Source organism: Lasioglossum baleicum, chromosome 6 (genome assembly GCF_051020765.1).
Source record: "Lasioglossum baleicum chromosome 6, iyLasBale1, whole genome shotgun sequence".
Classification (NCBI taxonomy): Eukaryota; Metazoa; Arthropoda; class Insecta; order Hymenoptera; family Halictidae; genus Lasioglossum; species Lasioglossum baleicum.
In genome coordinates this window covers 16,961,432-16,976,570 of record NC_134934.1, presented here as the reverse complement: position 1 = coordinate 16,976,570, position 15,139 = coordinate 16,961,432, and the positions used below count along the sequence as shown (strand labels likewise).

The 15,139-nt window shown below is 37.1% G+C and overlaps 1 protein-coding gene across 7 annotated transcripts in view; it reads left to right on the top strand.

Annotated features, from left to right (window-relative positions):
* The window catches only part of LOC143209947 (uncharacterized), a 218,773-nt gene that overhangs the window by 178,326 nt on the left and 25,308 nt on the right, over window positions 1-15,139 (top strand). For all 7 annotated transcript variants that reach the window (XM_076426290.1, XM_076426288.1, XM_076426291.1 and 4 more), the window contains one exon: window positions 10,776-11,106. In XM_076426290.1, the coding sequence (XP_076282405.1) occupies window positions 10,776-11,106 (331 nt within the window). The remainder of the gene's footprint in view (window positions 1-10,775; window positions 11,107-15,139) is intronic.

Genomic DNA, 15,139 nt, shown 5'->3' with positions numbered 1-15,139 from the left:
CTGAGAAGAATGTACTTTCGAAGAAATATTACTACCTAAAATATTCTATTACCGGTTGTCGAATTTTATCAATCGATCGTACTTTTGAACAGAATTTATTGTGCGGAGAATGCGGAGATAATCATTTTGCCCTGGCGAGGGTTCGACGAAATATCTTTATTTTCCATCCCTCGTAATAAAATAGACACAATGTGATATAGAATTAAACGTTTCTACGATAAAATTTTACAATGTACAAAGTTACAAATTACAAAAGACCATTTAATTATTGTTACATTTCTTTCACGTTCATTATTTATTTATTCGTATATTATATAATTTGCATACGACCATCTTTGTTAAAAACTTTCTTAATCCTAATGACTAAACTGCTGGATGTTTATGCAATTTTCAATTTTTGTAGACGATTTTAAGAAAATGGAATCAAATATCAAAAAAATTGTACTGAATTCTTTCGAATTTTATATTCGACCATTTTTGGAAATTTTCAGAAGCCATAAGTGCATGAAGATCCGCAGTCTACTATTGACCATCAAAATCAAATTCACTTTAAACATCGTACTTTATTTATTGGTAAAATGTAGTTTAATTGGTAATCTTCGGAAAACTAAAACTTAAAAACATAAAAATAAACACCACTAAATATTCGCACCCTAAACTACTTTTAGATACTCACTTGCAAATTATGTAATAGCGCATTATTAGCGAACTGACATGTTGCAACTACTGTATATTGTATGCATAAACATATACACAGTATGCTAGAAAATCTGTATAAAATCTGAACCCTCTGTACACGGAAGAAACTCTAGGGAATAAAAAATGAAACAAAAGACTTTCCAGGACAAAATGACGAGACCGTAAGATTTTTATGAAACTTCCGGCTTGGTTCAAATAAAATTACAAGCGCGAGACCCCTGTCTTTAAAGTGACTTGAAGCGCAAAGCATATCGAGGACTCAGGAAACCCCAGCTCCCAGGAGCGAAACGTAAAGACGTGGCGATCTATTCATTTCAACTGTTTTTGTTAGGGCTGAAATGCTTTCGAATACCGAATAACAAGCTTTCACCCTTAGCACTCGAATGGTGACTCTGTGGCGCCACTAAAAATTGCTGTACCATTATTCATAATATTGTTTAAATTATTAAATATATCGGTATCTAATCAATTACTAAACATTTAGGTAAATATTTAGTCCAGTCAACGAAAAGTTGTAAAGGGAAATGGAAGGAACACAATTTTTAACTTTGGGTCTTTGTTTGGACTAGTTAGTAGGTAAACATACTAAAAATACCCACTCTGAAACTGAAAAGATATTTTCCCTCGAAAATGCTACAAACTCAAGCGGCATTTAAAAGATTAGAAAAAATTTTTTGCGAATAAATTAATTACAGATTTGGAAATTAAAGTCCTCCTCTTGCAACGGCGTAAATAAACCTCATGTACGACTTTTTGGGATAGCTTCATTAAGCTTTGAATGAGAGGTTGCCATGGGCAACTTACGACTCGCGACTCCTACTCTTGGATCCTCCTCACCAAACTCCTGTGGAGTGTAAAAGGAGGTTAGGAGTATTAGGAGTGTATATGTATTAGGGTTGACGTTACTTTCCGACCTTCGAAATTTTTCGGAACACTCCCTAGGATTGTGACATAGGCTAAACAAAGAATTTGTGCGAAATTTTTGATCGATTGAGCAACGGGAAAACGTGCCGCATCGAGCTTGAAAATATTTTATCATTTAAACTTGGTTTTCTCCATTATAATACATTCCCATATGTCGTTGAATTTGCCGTTCTATGCTCTATAACTATATGGAAATATAATACAAGATCATCGTAAAAAAAATTCGCAATTGAAATTTCGAAAATTAGATTTAAAAAAAAAATGTCTTTAAAGAGATATTTTACAAAGATATTTACAATATTTACAAGGATTTACGATTATTTACGTATCACAACAGTTTTTAAATAATGGTTGGAAACGCTTCAATTTTCAAATCTTCCAATGTTTTTACAGATGTTTCTGTTTGTAGCTTTCTTTTTAGGGAAAATGGGTTTTCCGTTTCCTCACCCGTTACAATATGCGAGGATCTCTTAGAAAAAAATTATCAATGTTCATCGAAAGCACAAGCTTTAAGCTTTAAAATGAGACCAAACTTATTGTGTATTATTGTTCTTTTCATGACATTACTACATGTTAAATATAGCAAATTTTTTCCAGCATCGGAAATTCAGTGTTCAAATACTTTTTGTATCTACTATATATCAGAAAATAAATGCGATAAGAAAGGTTAAAAGTGTGGGATCAAGGGAATATATTGGTTGATGGCGTGCGATTGCCCCAGACGAAATAAAATTAATCACGTTCATAACTCCGCTCGCTTGTAACTTAGAACGGACCGATTTCCGCTTCGTGTAACTCTCTGCAATTTCCGATAGCGTGGCGCGTGTAGAAATCTTCGGTCGCAAGTGTGCGCGCAATTTCATTACCTAGAACCGCATCTACCGAATTAATATCACCGAAAAAATGTGCTGACCGTCCTCTGATATTTTCCAAGAAAAAGCACTTTCCAGAAATTGGAGATACGATAGTTAATTACCGGATTTCTAATAGGGTTCAGGTGCCACGTTCGATGTATATAGGACATGTACAGTAGCCGACAAATGTTAAGACTACTATCTTTTCAATAGATTATCGCATTTTGTTAAGCGGCCCCTAGACGTTCAATAATATTGTCAATGTAGATTGACAATCGATTTCTTGCAAAATCCTGAGGTCATACACAAATTTTGAGACCAGATTTGAAATCAGCGTGTAAAAATCTACGGGAATGATATATAGCATGTTAAAAAAGAATTTTTCCGCGTGTGGTAACGGAGAAACCACATTTTCTTGAAATTGTGAAAGTTTAACGAATTTTCTCAAGGTTAAAAAACGTTCGTACCATAATTTCCCTATTTTTCCAATATTCGAATTCTGAGTAAAAATTTATTGACCTTCATATGTCCTAAACCTAATAGTTAACAAGATATTATCAAAACAATTTTCTTTCTTCTTTGGCTAATATCTCGTTAACTATTAGGTTTAGGACATATGAAGGCCAACACTTTTATACTCAGAATTTGATACTCTATCGATCTATGGTATAAAAAATAGTACATTCTATTTAAAAAAGAAAGTTGACCTTCACCTCGCCTTCTAGTGTCCACCGGGAAAAATAAAAGTCTGGAACATTTTTACGTATAATCAATATTTTTGGAGATATTCGTCTGTACCGCTTTATAATGTTCATCCTGTATATGAGTTTCTTTATTTTAAGCATATTAAGCTGATGTACTCGTGCCATAATCAAATGTTCAGTAATTTATTTGATATAAGATAATTTAATAACGTAACAATTGTTTTGCATTGCTGATATAGTAATATTTATAGTGGTGCCTCAGAGTCATCACTGGAGTTCTAAGGGTTAAAATATTCGTGCAGTGAGAGTAGAACTCACGCAAAGAATGAGTACGTCACATAAAAATGGTGAAAGATCAGTAAACATTTACCAAAGGTGACTAATTAAAAATCAAGGCGGAAGACAAACAAGATGGACAAGAAATTCCAAGCTGGGAATGATCGTCTCTCCGAGAATTTAAATTCGGCCCTTAATAGCTGGGATCGCGGAAGCCTTCTTGAGTGGTTTCTTAGTTCCGAGGCTTTCCACTCTGGCCCTTCGAAAAATAATTCCAGCGAAATGAAGTCGAGGAAATTGCTTTGATTAAAATATTGGAGATCCAGTTGGAATGAGACGCCGAAGGCTCGACGGAGATATAGGTTAGGATATTGTGCCTTAAATGGAATAGAAACGAAAACTTAGCAATTTGCTAAGTTTTCCACATCAGTTCTTATCGTTCAAAGCGGATCGTAAGAATAAGAATTGGATTATTCTCTTCATGGAGCATAGTGGTATTGCATCCTTTTTAGAATTGTTCCCGGGATTGTGTCTAATAAAACGAAACCTTCTTCGAGAACGAGTTACGAATCGCTTGGTAAAGGATTACCGCCCGAGTAGAACAATTTACGAACAATAGGACAATCAGTATTTTTATAAAAGCTTCCCCGTAAAAGTATCTCGTACACCATTCGTACCACAGATTCGTACCCCGAGAGGTTCTCGAGTTAAAATCTCACACGAGATAATATGTATATTTAAAAAATATCTTTTCTCATTTTTACAGATTTATTTCTAAATCAATTTATTATACAAATTATACTATTATACAAAGTGTGGCCGGACGGATGGTGCAACCGTTCCGAAAACAAGGAATAACAATTTTTCGTTAGACGCCTCACCAATTCAGGATCAGAGAGTAAGATAGCTCTATCTATCAAACCTTTGATTAAACCCACTTTATGTTGCAAAGGGTGAAACGAGTAGAAGTTTACGTATCTACCCGACCAGCTAGTTTTATGAAACCAATTCGTTCTTAACTTATTTTCTGTTCTAATGACACTCACGTCGGGAAAGCTTAGACTTGAATTGCTTTCCATTTCATATGTAATCTTTCATGAAAGCTGTTAAATGTATCCAACAAAATTTTCAATTGTTCAGGTTTTATACGTAACTCAAATAAATCTTGAAAAGGATTCAAACTAGTAATTAGCAAAATTGCTTCATAATTAGTAATAAACGATCGAACCGTTGCGCCGAGAGCATTTAATATTTATTAACAGCAAATACGATCGATAGAAGAAACATATTTACATGAATATTACGATTTCGAAATTGAGTGGAAGAATTACTTTATTTCTAAAATACTGAAAGAAGGTCAAGATAATTGAATATTTCTATTTTTATCATTAAATGAAGTAAATAAAATAAAAGTTTCGAGTCGCTGAAAAAATCTCTGTGCCGGGTGTGGGACCGAATGACGCCAGAAGAGCTGCGGCCCATAGCCGAAAATTTCAAAACACGTTCGAGCCTCTGAATCGGCTCAAAGGGTGGCCACTTCGAAACTTCTTACTTATATGAATACTAAAGGTCTATGTTATGGTTGTTATCATTTGGTTTTTCAAAATTCGTCGATTTGACAGAATTATAATAAGAAATGTTTAACTCCGTTATTTCTTGTCACCCTGTAATACGTGCATTTGCTGTATTCGTGAAACAATTTGGCCAGAAGCGGAAGACGTATAGCGCAGAGTAGGGATATTACGTGGCCGTTCAGGTTTCTCACTGCCATCTCCTGATGGACGATCAGTACTGGCGGAAATAACGGCAGAATCATGACGCATCAAAAAAACGAAATACATTCGCTGGGATAATTTCTTTCGCCACCAAGCCGCTTCATTTCGCTGGTGTTTTCGGGATCGTTCGTGCCACGCTGACCCAGCGGATATTTTCAGCTGGCAAAGTTCTGGCAACACGCCTAACGACGCGACCGCTTAATGACCAAAGATGCGAATGCACTCGATGCTACTTAAAGCGCAAGGCTTTGGGATTATCGGGAAAGTACGAGGGGACAAGCGGCGAAATACGACGGCATCAACGGCTCACGAATTTCAATCTAGAACGAGTCAAATTTAATCTGCCCTTAGCCCGGAAGTGGACCCTACGAATTGCAAATCGAATTTCCGTATTCGCCGTTGACCTTACGCCCGTAAGCGGAACTGAATTCTCGAAATCACTCAGTCTGCTAAGCTCACCGTTGCTTCTACAGTGCATATAAAAAGTTTAGGCGCACCCTATTCTTTGAACAAAAACGTACCCTCCGATGAATCTTCGATTGATTTTTTTTTATCGTATGTTTAGAACACTTTGAACAATTATGATTAATACGAAAACTATTCATATATATGGCACCACAGCAAAGAATTTTTAGCAAAAATATGATGAAGGGCCGTATCAGAAGTTCAGACACGCATTTCTTGCTGTTTGTAACCAGTGTTGGGAAAAATGTAATCTCAATTACAATTACAATTATTTGCCAATTACTGCAATTTCCAAGTAATTTTAATGCAATTACAAGTAATTGTTCTTGGTAGTTGCAATTACAAGTAATTGTAATGGGTAGTTGCAATTACTTAACGCTAAAATGGCATTGAAAAAAGGTAATTAGATACCTACTCAATGGAAATGTCTAAAAAGAACAAACAAATAGCATATGTTAGGAAATATTTATTATTTAATAAATTACAACTCTTAAGAAATAGGTTCACTTGTCACTTACATTGACAATGTAGTTTTCACTAGGAAATATTTATTATTTTATTACTTTCTTGCCAACCCAATAAATATGAATGTTACCCCTTTACAATAAGTGTAACCATACAAAAAAAAAATAAATCTTCTTTTCTCTTCTACGACATTTTTGGGGATAAAGACGTTTTAATCGTTGTAACTGTAAAGAAAATGATGTATGCGGCAGCGGTTAAGCGTTTTTGACAAGTACAGGCGCCGCCATGTTAATCATGCGGCGATGTCGATACATTTTCAGCATTTTCTCGTCAAAATCTACAAGATCATATAAAAAAAGGTACAAAATTTCTGGGTCCCTAAGGTGAAGTTTAACCTACCTAAAAACCACTAATTTTCGCGTTTGCAAATGAGGATACCTCCTTAAACCATTTATCTCAATATATACAATATATTATCGTATCATTCTTTCATCTTTCACATAGTTGTTGATAAAAATTATTTTGTCAATGTGAAAAAGCATCAAAGATGAAAATACAGCGTGTATATCAATCTCTCGCTGGAGCTGTTACAAGTTTAAATTAATATCCTGTCTGCTACAATTTTAAACAACTTCACCTATCAAGCGTGCAACGAGCGTCCTGCGAGCTTAATGAACATAGGTGACGCTATGGCAAACTCTGTGCTATTTTACGTGGAAATGTTCACAGTATGCGTTGTTCGTGTGCAGAAAAGTCAATTACGTTCGAGCATGAAAGCGTTGACGTTCACGGAAACAAGACGTTTGGGACACAGTGTGAGAGAGAGGGAGAGAGAACGATATTGGCGTGAATGTCTGAAACATATAAAAATGGAAAGGCAGGGTATGAAAGACAGGAGGGCAGATTCGGTCGGGGTCAACGGAAGCACGAGAATTCTGGAGAGAAAGGAAGAAAAGGAAAATGGGCGGATGAGAATTTTCGCCACGGAACGAACGTTGCAGAATAAAACGAAAAAGAAGGTCATGCGAGCCTGCCTCTCTCTGCCAGTATATTTCTACTTCTATGTGTGCTGCGTGTGTGTGTGTGCTGCGTGTGTGTCTAAACGCGTGGGTGATGCGAACGTGAATGATGTATGTGCAGTTACGTGTGATAAAAAGAAAGCAGACCAAAAGCAGAGCATTGCTTAGAATAATGTATACAGGGTGTCTCACTTAAGTGTGATCCCCCAGAATATCCTCTTTAATTTTTACAGAGTTACAAACTGTTTATGTGTAATTTCAATGGTACCGAGTGTTCGGTATCCCATAGCGGTTTGTTTTTATCGTCGTTTTCAAGGTCATCGATGTTTTTATTTTTATTAACTGCATGTATTTTCTTGTTGCACCGCGGCTCATAAAAACATACATTCAAATATGTACTGTGGCATGACCTTCGAGTGACCTTGAACTCCGAAGGTCAAGGTCAACCTTACATTTCGTTTGTAAGGAATAACTAACACCTTTAAATCTGTAGAAAGTGTTTTTTCTAGCGCAAAGAATATATCGTGATGGTCGATCATAAAATCGTCAATGACTTACTTTTATTCACTGTAACTTGATACTATTCAAATTAGACAAAAATGTTTACTTTGTATAAATTAGACGAGATATGACACCCTGTATATCGGCATAGTGTAGGAGTAAGAACAAGAACATCACCATTCAAACGAGATACTTGTTAGCTAAAGCTGCCGTCCGATCTCTTTCTCGACAGATATTCCAATTTGTTAGGATTGTCACTACAGTCCGCGAGCTGCTTAAATAAAGCTCTCACTGTTATTGTACGCGAACGCGACTAATATTTGGTTTCACAACATCGACGATTCGATAGCAATTTTCAATCAAAATTCCATTCCGATTGGTCACAGAAGAATTCCATTTGTGTGGAGAACACGATTTTTAAATCATTGAAAATGGAAGGCAGATGTAACTCTAGGGTGGCTCATAGTTTCGACCCCAGGGATGTTCCAAATAATTACAGAAAAATCTGTGCAAAGTTTGAATGCCCACAGATAACGGGAAGACGTGTCCCAAATGAATTAAACATTAAAATAATTAATTTAGTGTTCATGAAACCGTTTTTCTCGAATATCTTCTAAACTACACTCCTTAAAAGAATTAAGGGGTCACTTGTGCGAACCCGAAAAATTGGTCCCACTTTACGTGATTATAAAAATCCGTGAAAAAATTGCCGTATCGATATCGTTAAACAATGGTTTGAAAGCCTGAAACCTCTACCTTCAGATGCTTTGTTTCAAATTGTTGCTATGTTGGTTTTTCACAAAGTTACAGCGAGATGAAGACAACATTGACGGTTAACATTTTTGTGCAACTTTGGAACATCACATGGGGAGCAACAAATTCTTTTGATAAATCGCGTTAATATCATTTGGAAGGGCTATCTTTCCTGTGTAAATTCTGTGGTTGTTGAATATTGTGCGAAGCACTAACTTCAAACACAGCTGCCATAGGTAAAAAATTGTTGCAGCGAGTTCATGGGGTGCTCAATCGAATCGGCAGAATCTCTGCTTCAATCGGACGTTCGGATCATGGTATTACGATCATCTCTCGCCGAGATATAGCGAGTTAAAGGGAAAATGGAAATTGTCCATTTTTTAAGCATATTTTCAGAAACATCTGGTATATCGAAATGTTAATGAAATTGAAAAAACAAAAGGAGTGCCTTGAAGAGAAAGAAACGCTCTTTCTATTGCTTTTTTGCACAAGATTCTACGATAATTTTTTCGCTTTCTGGAGCCAGTTAAAGTTAAAAAGCCCATATTTACTTCAATGTTGAATAACTCGAATAAAAAACTCGCACAATATTCAACAATCACAGAATTTACACAGGAAAGATAGCCCTTTCAAATGATATTAACGCGATTTATCAAAAAAATTTGTTGCTCCACGTGTGATGTTCCAAAGTTGCACAACATTTTTGTTAACCGTCAATGTTGTCTTCATCTCGCTATAACTTTGTAAAAAATCAACATAGCAACAATTTGAAACAGAGCATCTGAAACTAAAGGTTTCAGGCGTTCAAACCATTGTTTAACGATATCGATACGGCAATTTTTGACGGAGTTATGATCACGTAAAGTGGGACCAATTTTTCGGGTTCGCAGAAGTGATCCCTTAATTCTTTTGAGGAGTGTATTTGAACCTCGTACGAGCTACTGAATCAAATGCTCAATACAGGGTGTCCCAAAATTCCTGCACATCCCGGATATGGGAGGTTCCCGAGACCATTTGAAGCAACATTTTCGTTTGCAAAAATGACCGTCGCGGCTTTGTTTAGGAGTTATTAACGACTGCGCCAACTCGCGTCGAGGTCGCACTCTGATTGGTCCGTGTCTTTCGTTAATAACTCCTAAACAAAGCCGCGACGGCCATTTTTGCAAAGGAAAATGTCGCTTCACATGATCTCAGGAACCTCCCATTTCCGGGATGTGCAGGAATTTTGGGACACCCTGTATATGTTTACATGTACCTTTCTTTTTGATGTAGTAATATTTGCAAGGAAAGCCAATAAGACACATTAAAGGGGTAGGATACCTTCGGATTGTAACTAGCAAATTACTATAATAGAATGATACTAGATTTTGGGTCGAAACATGGGTTTGCGATTTTTCACTTAATATCCTTATACGTGCAAAGTTTGGGCTGGGCGAGGGCTCATTCGAAGGAGGAAGGTTCACCGCAGGGGACTCTGGTCATGAGGTTAACGAGATTATGTTTATATCTAATAATATGAGTGTCCAAAGTAGGGAAAAAATCGAGAAAAAATCCCGCAGCTTTGAATGTATTTTTCTGTCTCTAAAAGCCTTTTTTGTCTGATGGGATGACCAGAGCCCCGTGCGGTGAACCTTCCTCTTTCGAGTGACTCCTCACCCAGCCCAAAATTTGCTCGTATAAGGACATCAAGCGAAAAACCGCAAACTCATTTTTTCCAGTAAGGTTCTAGTTCCTTTCTAGTTACAATCTGAAGGTATCCTACCCCCTTAAATTTGATTTCGCTGGCAAACGATACGTTTTTGAATAGCGTCTACATTACGAATGGAAAAGGAACTTGCAGTCTTCTATTGACTAGTTTCGCATGAATATTCGATGAGCTAGAAAGTTTGAAAATCTCTATACGTTCAGCTGCGGCAACGATTTCCCTTAAAGGTGTAGATCAGACAAGCCGAGGTCGTGGTTGGGGATCGGGTCTTGAAAATTCGTCGGTCGTTCTTGAACCTTTCCCCTACTTTCTACTGTGCGCGATAGAGCGGAGGGTAGCGTGAGTGGATGTCATGATTGAGGGTGGAAGAGTAACAGAGAAGTAAGTAATTAGGTGAGTCGTAAGGAAGGAGTATGGTTGAACGTGATGAAGGGAATTGCACGAAAGAGAGGGAAGAGTCAAGCAAGGGAGGAAAGAAAGACGGAAAGAAAGAAGGAAAGAAAGAAAGAAGGAAAGAAAGGAGGAAAGAAAGAAAGGAGAAAGGCTCCGGCGGGGGCCGCTCGTCCATGTACCAAGGACAGTGATCACATCCTCCTTGGACTGATCGACTCTTTTTCTCGCTTCTTGATCCGTAGGTACGTCTTCACGATAGTCAGCTACCTGATCGGCGTCTTCATATTTGCGACGATCGTTGGACAGGTTGGGAACGTGATCACCAATCGGAACGCAAATCGCCTCGAGTTCGAAAGACTTCTGGACGGCGCGAAGACCTACATGAGACACCATAAGGTCCCAGGTGGGATGAAGAGACGGGTTCTCAGGTGGTACGACTACAGCTGGTCTCGCGGAAGGATACAAGGCGGCGGGGATATCAACACCGCGCTGGGCCTGCTTCCAGACAAATTGAAGACCGAACTGGCCCTTCACGTGAATCTGTCGGTCTTGAAAAAAGTCACTATCTTCCAGGTGAGTTGCACGTTACTTTCATCGTTATGCTTTTCTCATTCTGGATGAGTATGCTACAGCTATATTACAACTACATAACTGTTTGCATTTGATCCAGCAACTCGAACGCCTTTTGCGGTCAGTAGCAAAATAAAAATATTCTGCATTGATCGTGGGAAGCAAGAATATAATAAAAGTTGTTACATTCAAAAGAACATTGTGATATTCTGTGAAATTTTTCTAACCCATTACTGTTTTATATCTCACCCAATCAAGTTTTTCATAAAGGCATAAGGATCGGCAGTCCAGTGATCAACCACGAAAAGATTTGGTAATTATTCGGAATAGAAGGGTCATCGTCGATTTCGATGACCTTGAAATATGTTGTCAAGGTCATCATGCTGAACAACTTCGTCCTATACATGTCACCGCCGTTCGGTCCACTGCAGCGAACTTCGCAATTTTAAACGAATTTTGATTAGAGTTTGGATAAGATTTATCGTGGGCAGGTAAGGCACGAGTTCGACCATTTAGAAGAACAGAATCCGCTGCAGTGGGCGTCTGTAGTTTTGTGTAAATAGCTCGGAAACTGAGGCCAAACGGAGGTAACATGTATAATGTATAGGAAAGAATTGTTCAGAATTGTGTCCCTATCAATAATTTCAAGGTCATTGGGACCGACCAGGACTCCCCTATTCCGAATAATTACCAAAGATTTCCGATTATTACTAAAGACAAAATTATACAACGCAAAATTTGCTGAAACATATCACAGTGTATATTGCAGAGACATTCCACCGCAAATTATGGAAATCTTATTCATTTATTCTCATAATTTGTTTGTCATAATACTGTACCGTAATTTACCGAGGTATCTTAGTACAATCTTTCTTGTTCTTGACTGTCGTTGCGAACGTATATCTACAAGTGTTTGCACCTGTCTTGTTCATAAATTAGGAAACTCTTGCGAAACATACTTTCCCGAGCTGAATAACTTTCGCAACAAATGCATCATATGTTTCGTCAAGATAGTCCCTTCGCATTGCAAGGAAAAACAGAGAAATCAATTAAAGGTATGTCCAAATACACTTACAGGATCAATTCGATAGCTCAAAATAAGACAAAAGACAAGAATAATGAAATGGCATAGGACGCTTTCTTTTCCAGAAAAATGTATCTGAACATCAGTCGAGTCCGCATGCATTCATTTAACTTTTATAACTGTAAGATTAATCCTGTAGAGGTTAGATAAAACCAAGATGACGTTGGAATCGACAAATACCAAAATAACGTTTACTAAGGGTGTCGGTCCTCAGTTGGCCTTGGTCGAGCGAGAGTGTGGTGGCACACTCACACCCGCTAGATGCAAGGGTCCCGTAAATTTCAAATCACGTCTCGCTAATACACATTTGGGGCCCCTACATAGTCACAATCGCTAGATAAAAGACCCACCAAGTGCGCTTGGTGTTTAAGGTGGCCTACTTTTGCGTTTTCGAGGCGTAATTTTCATTATTCGGCAGCATGTAGCCGAGTTTGAGAAGCATTGAGCGGCGCGACAGTGCTGCCACTGTGAAAACACATACATTTTCTTAAATATCGAGAGATTTAGGGTTCTTATAAAAAAAGCATACACCAAGCGCACTTGCGGGGACACATACAATGTCAATGCAACCTTTATTAGGTTAAACTATACGTGTTTAAACACACAGTTTGAAATTTACCAAAGAGTACATACCAACATGGAGGCACCTTTACCTGTCAAAAACTCTTAAAATCGTTCAAGTTTAAACGCGCATAACTTTGGAAGTAGTGAACTCCTAACCTAAAAACTTGGATCTTTGACATTTTCTTACCAAAATCTAAGGGATTATTTGAAAAAAGTACAAAATTTTTGGTCCCATAAGGTAAAGTTTAGCCGCGTATTCGATCGATACGTAGTTCTATCCGGATGGCTAAAGTCCATTACTGCTCGGATGCAATATGTTCATTTAAGTTCATTTAAAATTGGCTTCAGAAATTATTTTGAAGCAGAAGGACAAGATATGGATTGAAGATGAGAATGAATTAAATAAAAAGGGTAAGTGACTTATTTATTCCTCTTTTAAGGTAGCCGATGAAAGAACCTCTTCTATGTATATCCGATATTCGATGATAGGCTCGTTGTCAATTATAATACTACGAGGAACTAGATTCCTGAGATCGATAACGTGAACTATTCGTAAAGGCCGCGACAATTTAACAATTTAGTGTGGACAAACTTGCGATTTCGCTCACGCTTGAAATATTTCGCGTGGGTCTGTGAAATCGTAAACCATCGTCAAAAGTGAGGCGCACAATTTGGAACCTGAACATAGTTCAAGATGCTGCAAATTGTCGTTAACCTCAGCAGGAATACTGTCGCTTAGTTAGCTTTTAGGCCGCGCTGGAATGAGCACTGGAACTTCTTCACTGAAATGACAATTAATATAATAGTAGAGATTACGAACTCAGAATGTAGTGTGATTCGACTTAGTAAAATACAACAGTATAATTAAATTATATAATTACAAGTAAAAACACAGTACGCTGCATTGGATAGTAAGCGGAATTTTAGAAATTTCAATTTTACGGAGGAAAGAACTCTAATTAGTGCGCTCATTTAGTAGCGCAACTTCAAAGATTTTAATTTTCACGAAAATATAATGGACAAAACGAAACCTATTATATTATATAGAATATATTATTTATTAGATTGATATATACTCAAATATTATTTATTAGATTGATTACGTTTTCTACATTTAATTACCATCAATCTACACTTTATGTTTTTCAAATAACTTTTCCATTAATGTAACATATATCTAATAATTGTTAAATAAATGCCGTGTTCTCGAGGTGTATACTCACTTTTGACTCTCACTGTATATTGCGTATGTGCACTTTTGTGAATACTTGCACTTGTGAGGATATCATTCAACATTTATAGACAGAATGGATATATGGAAACCATTTTATAGTGATCACAAATAAATTATTTCTGTGACCCGATTGTAAAATGGAAAGGCATTGACCCTTTCTACTCGATAATTCCGTAGAGAGAATATTAAAAATGCCCTTGTAGATTTTAATGAGTAGGCAGATTCTTAGTTTTAACCCTCTCGAGCTAGCCGGCCGGGTGGGGGTAGCCAATTCTACGCCATCGACTCTCGGAGCACTATGTGTTCGACAACAGAGTGCTTATTAGTGTTCCTTCTCGAGAAATTTTATAATTGGTTATTTCTCATTTCTCGAGAAATGAAAAATGTTGAGAAATCAGGAACACTAATAGTGCTCCACGAGAAGATTATAATCAAAACCATAAAGCACCTGTGATGTTGAAAATCAGATTGTAATAAGATACAATCATTGTCCAGTGTCTTGATTATTTATAACTTAAACATTTGTTTACAATGTTTCTATTACGGTACTACGAATGGCTGTAAGTAGGAAAGTGTGCATTAAGTCAGTCTAGAGAGTTTATGGATGTTTGTAGAAAATTAGGAATTTATATGGATATTTTTGCAATGAACGCTTTCTATCCTTTATAATTGAAAAATGATATTACATTGCGATGTCCTGAAACTTTTTTTGAGTTTTTCACGATTCGACAAAACACAGCACCCGATACTACGGCGAAACAATAAGATTGATCTGTTTTCTTCTCCTCCTTGAAGGATTTCTATTGCACCCCAGGTGCATGAAGGAAGTTTCTCTTCCACTATATAACACCGAGTCGAGTGGTGTGGATATCGTGTTTTATTTTTGGCATCTAAACTTTTCAATGGTACCTCAGTTATTGGCAATCGCCGCCTCCGTTGTTTCTTAAATTCATAAATACAGATAGTATAGCAGTAATATAAAAGAAATTATTATTAAAAATATAAGAATTCCACAAGTACATACATATAGTAGTGGATAAAAACAAGTTTAAGCAGTCATAACTTTTGAACCATTGATCCTCCAGGATCAAAATTTAGATTTCTTGCATCTTTTCGTCCAAATCTACTCGATAATATAGGGAAAAAGCAAAAAT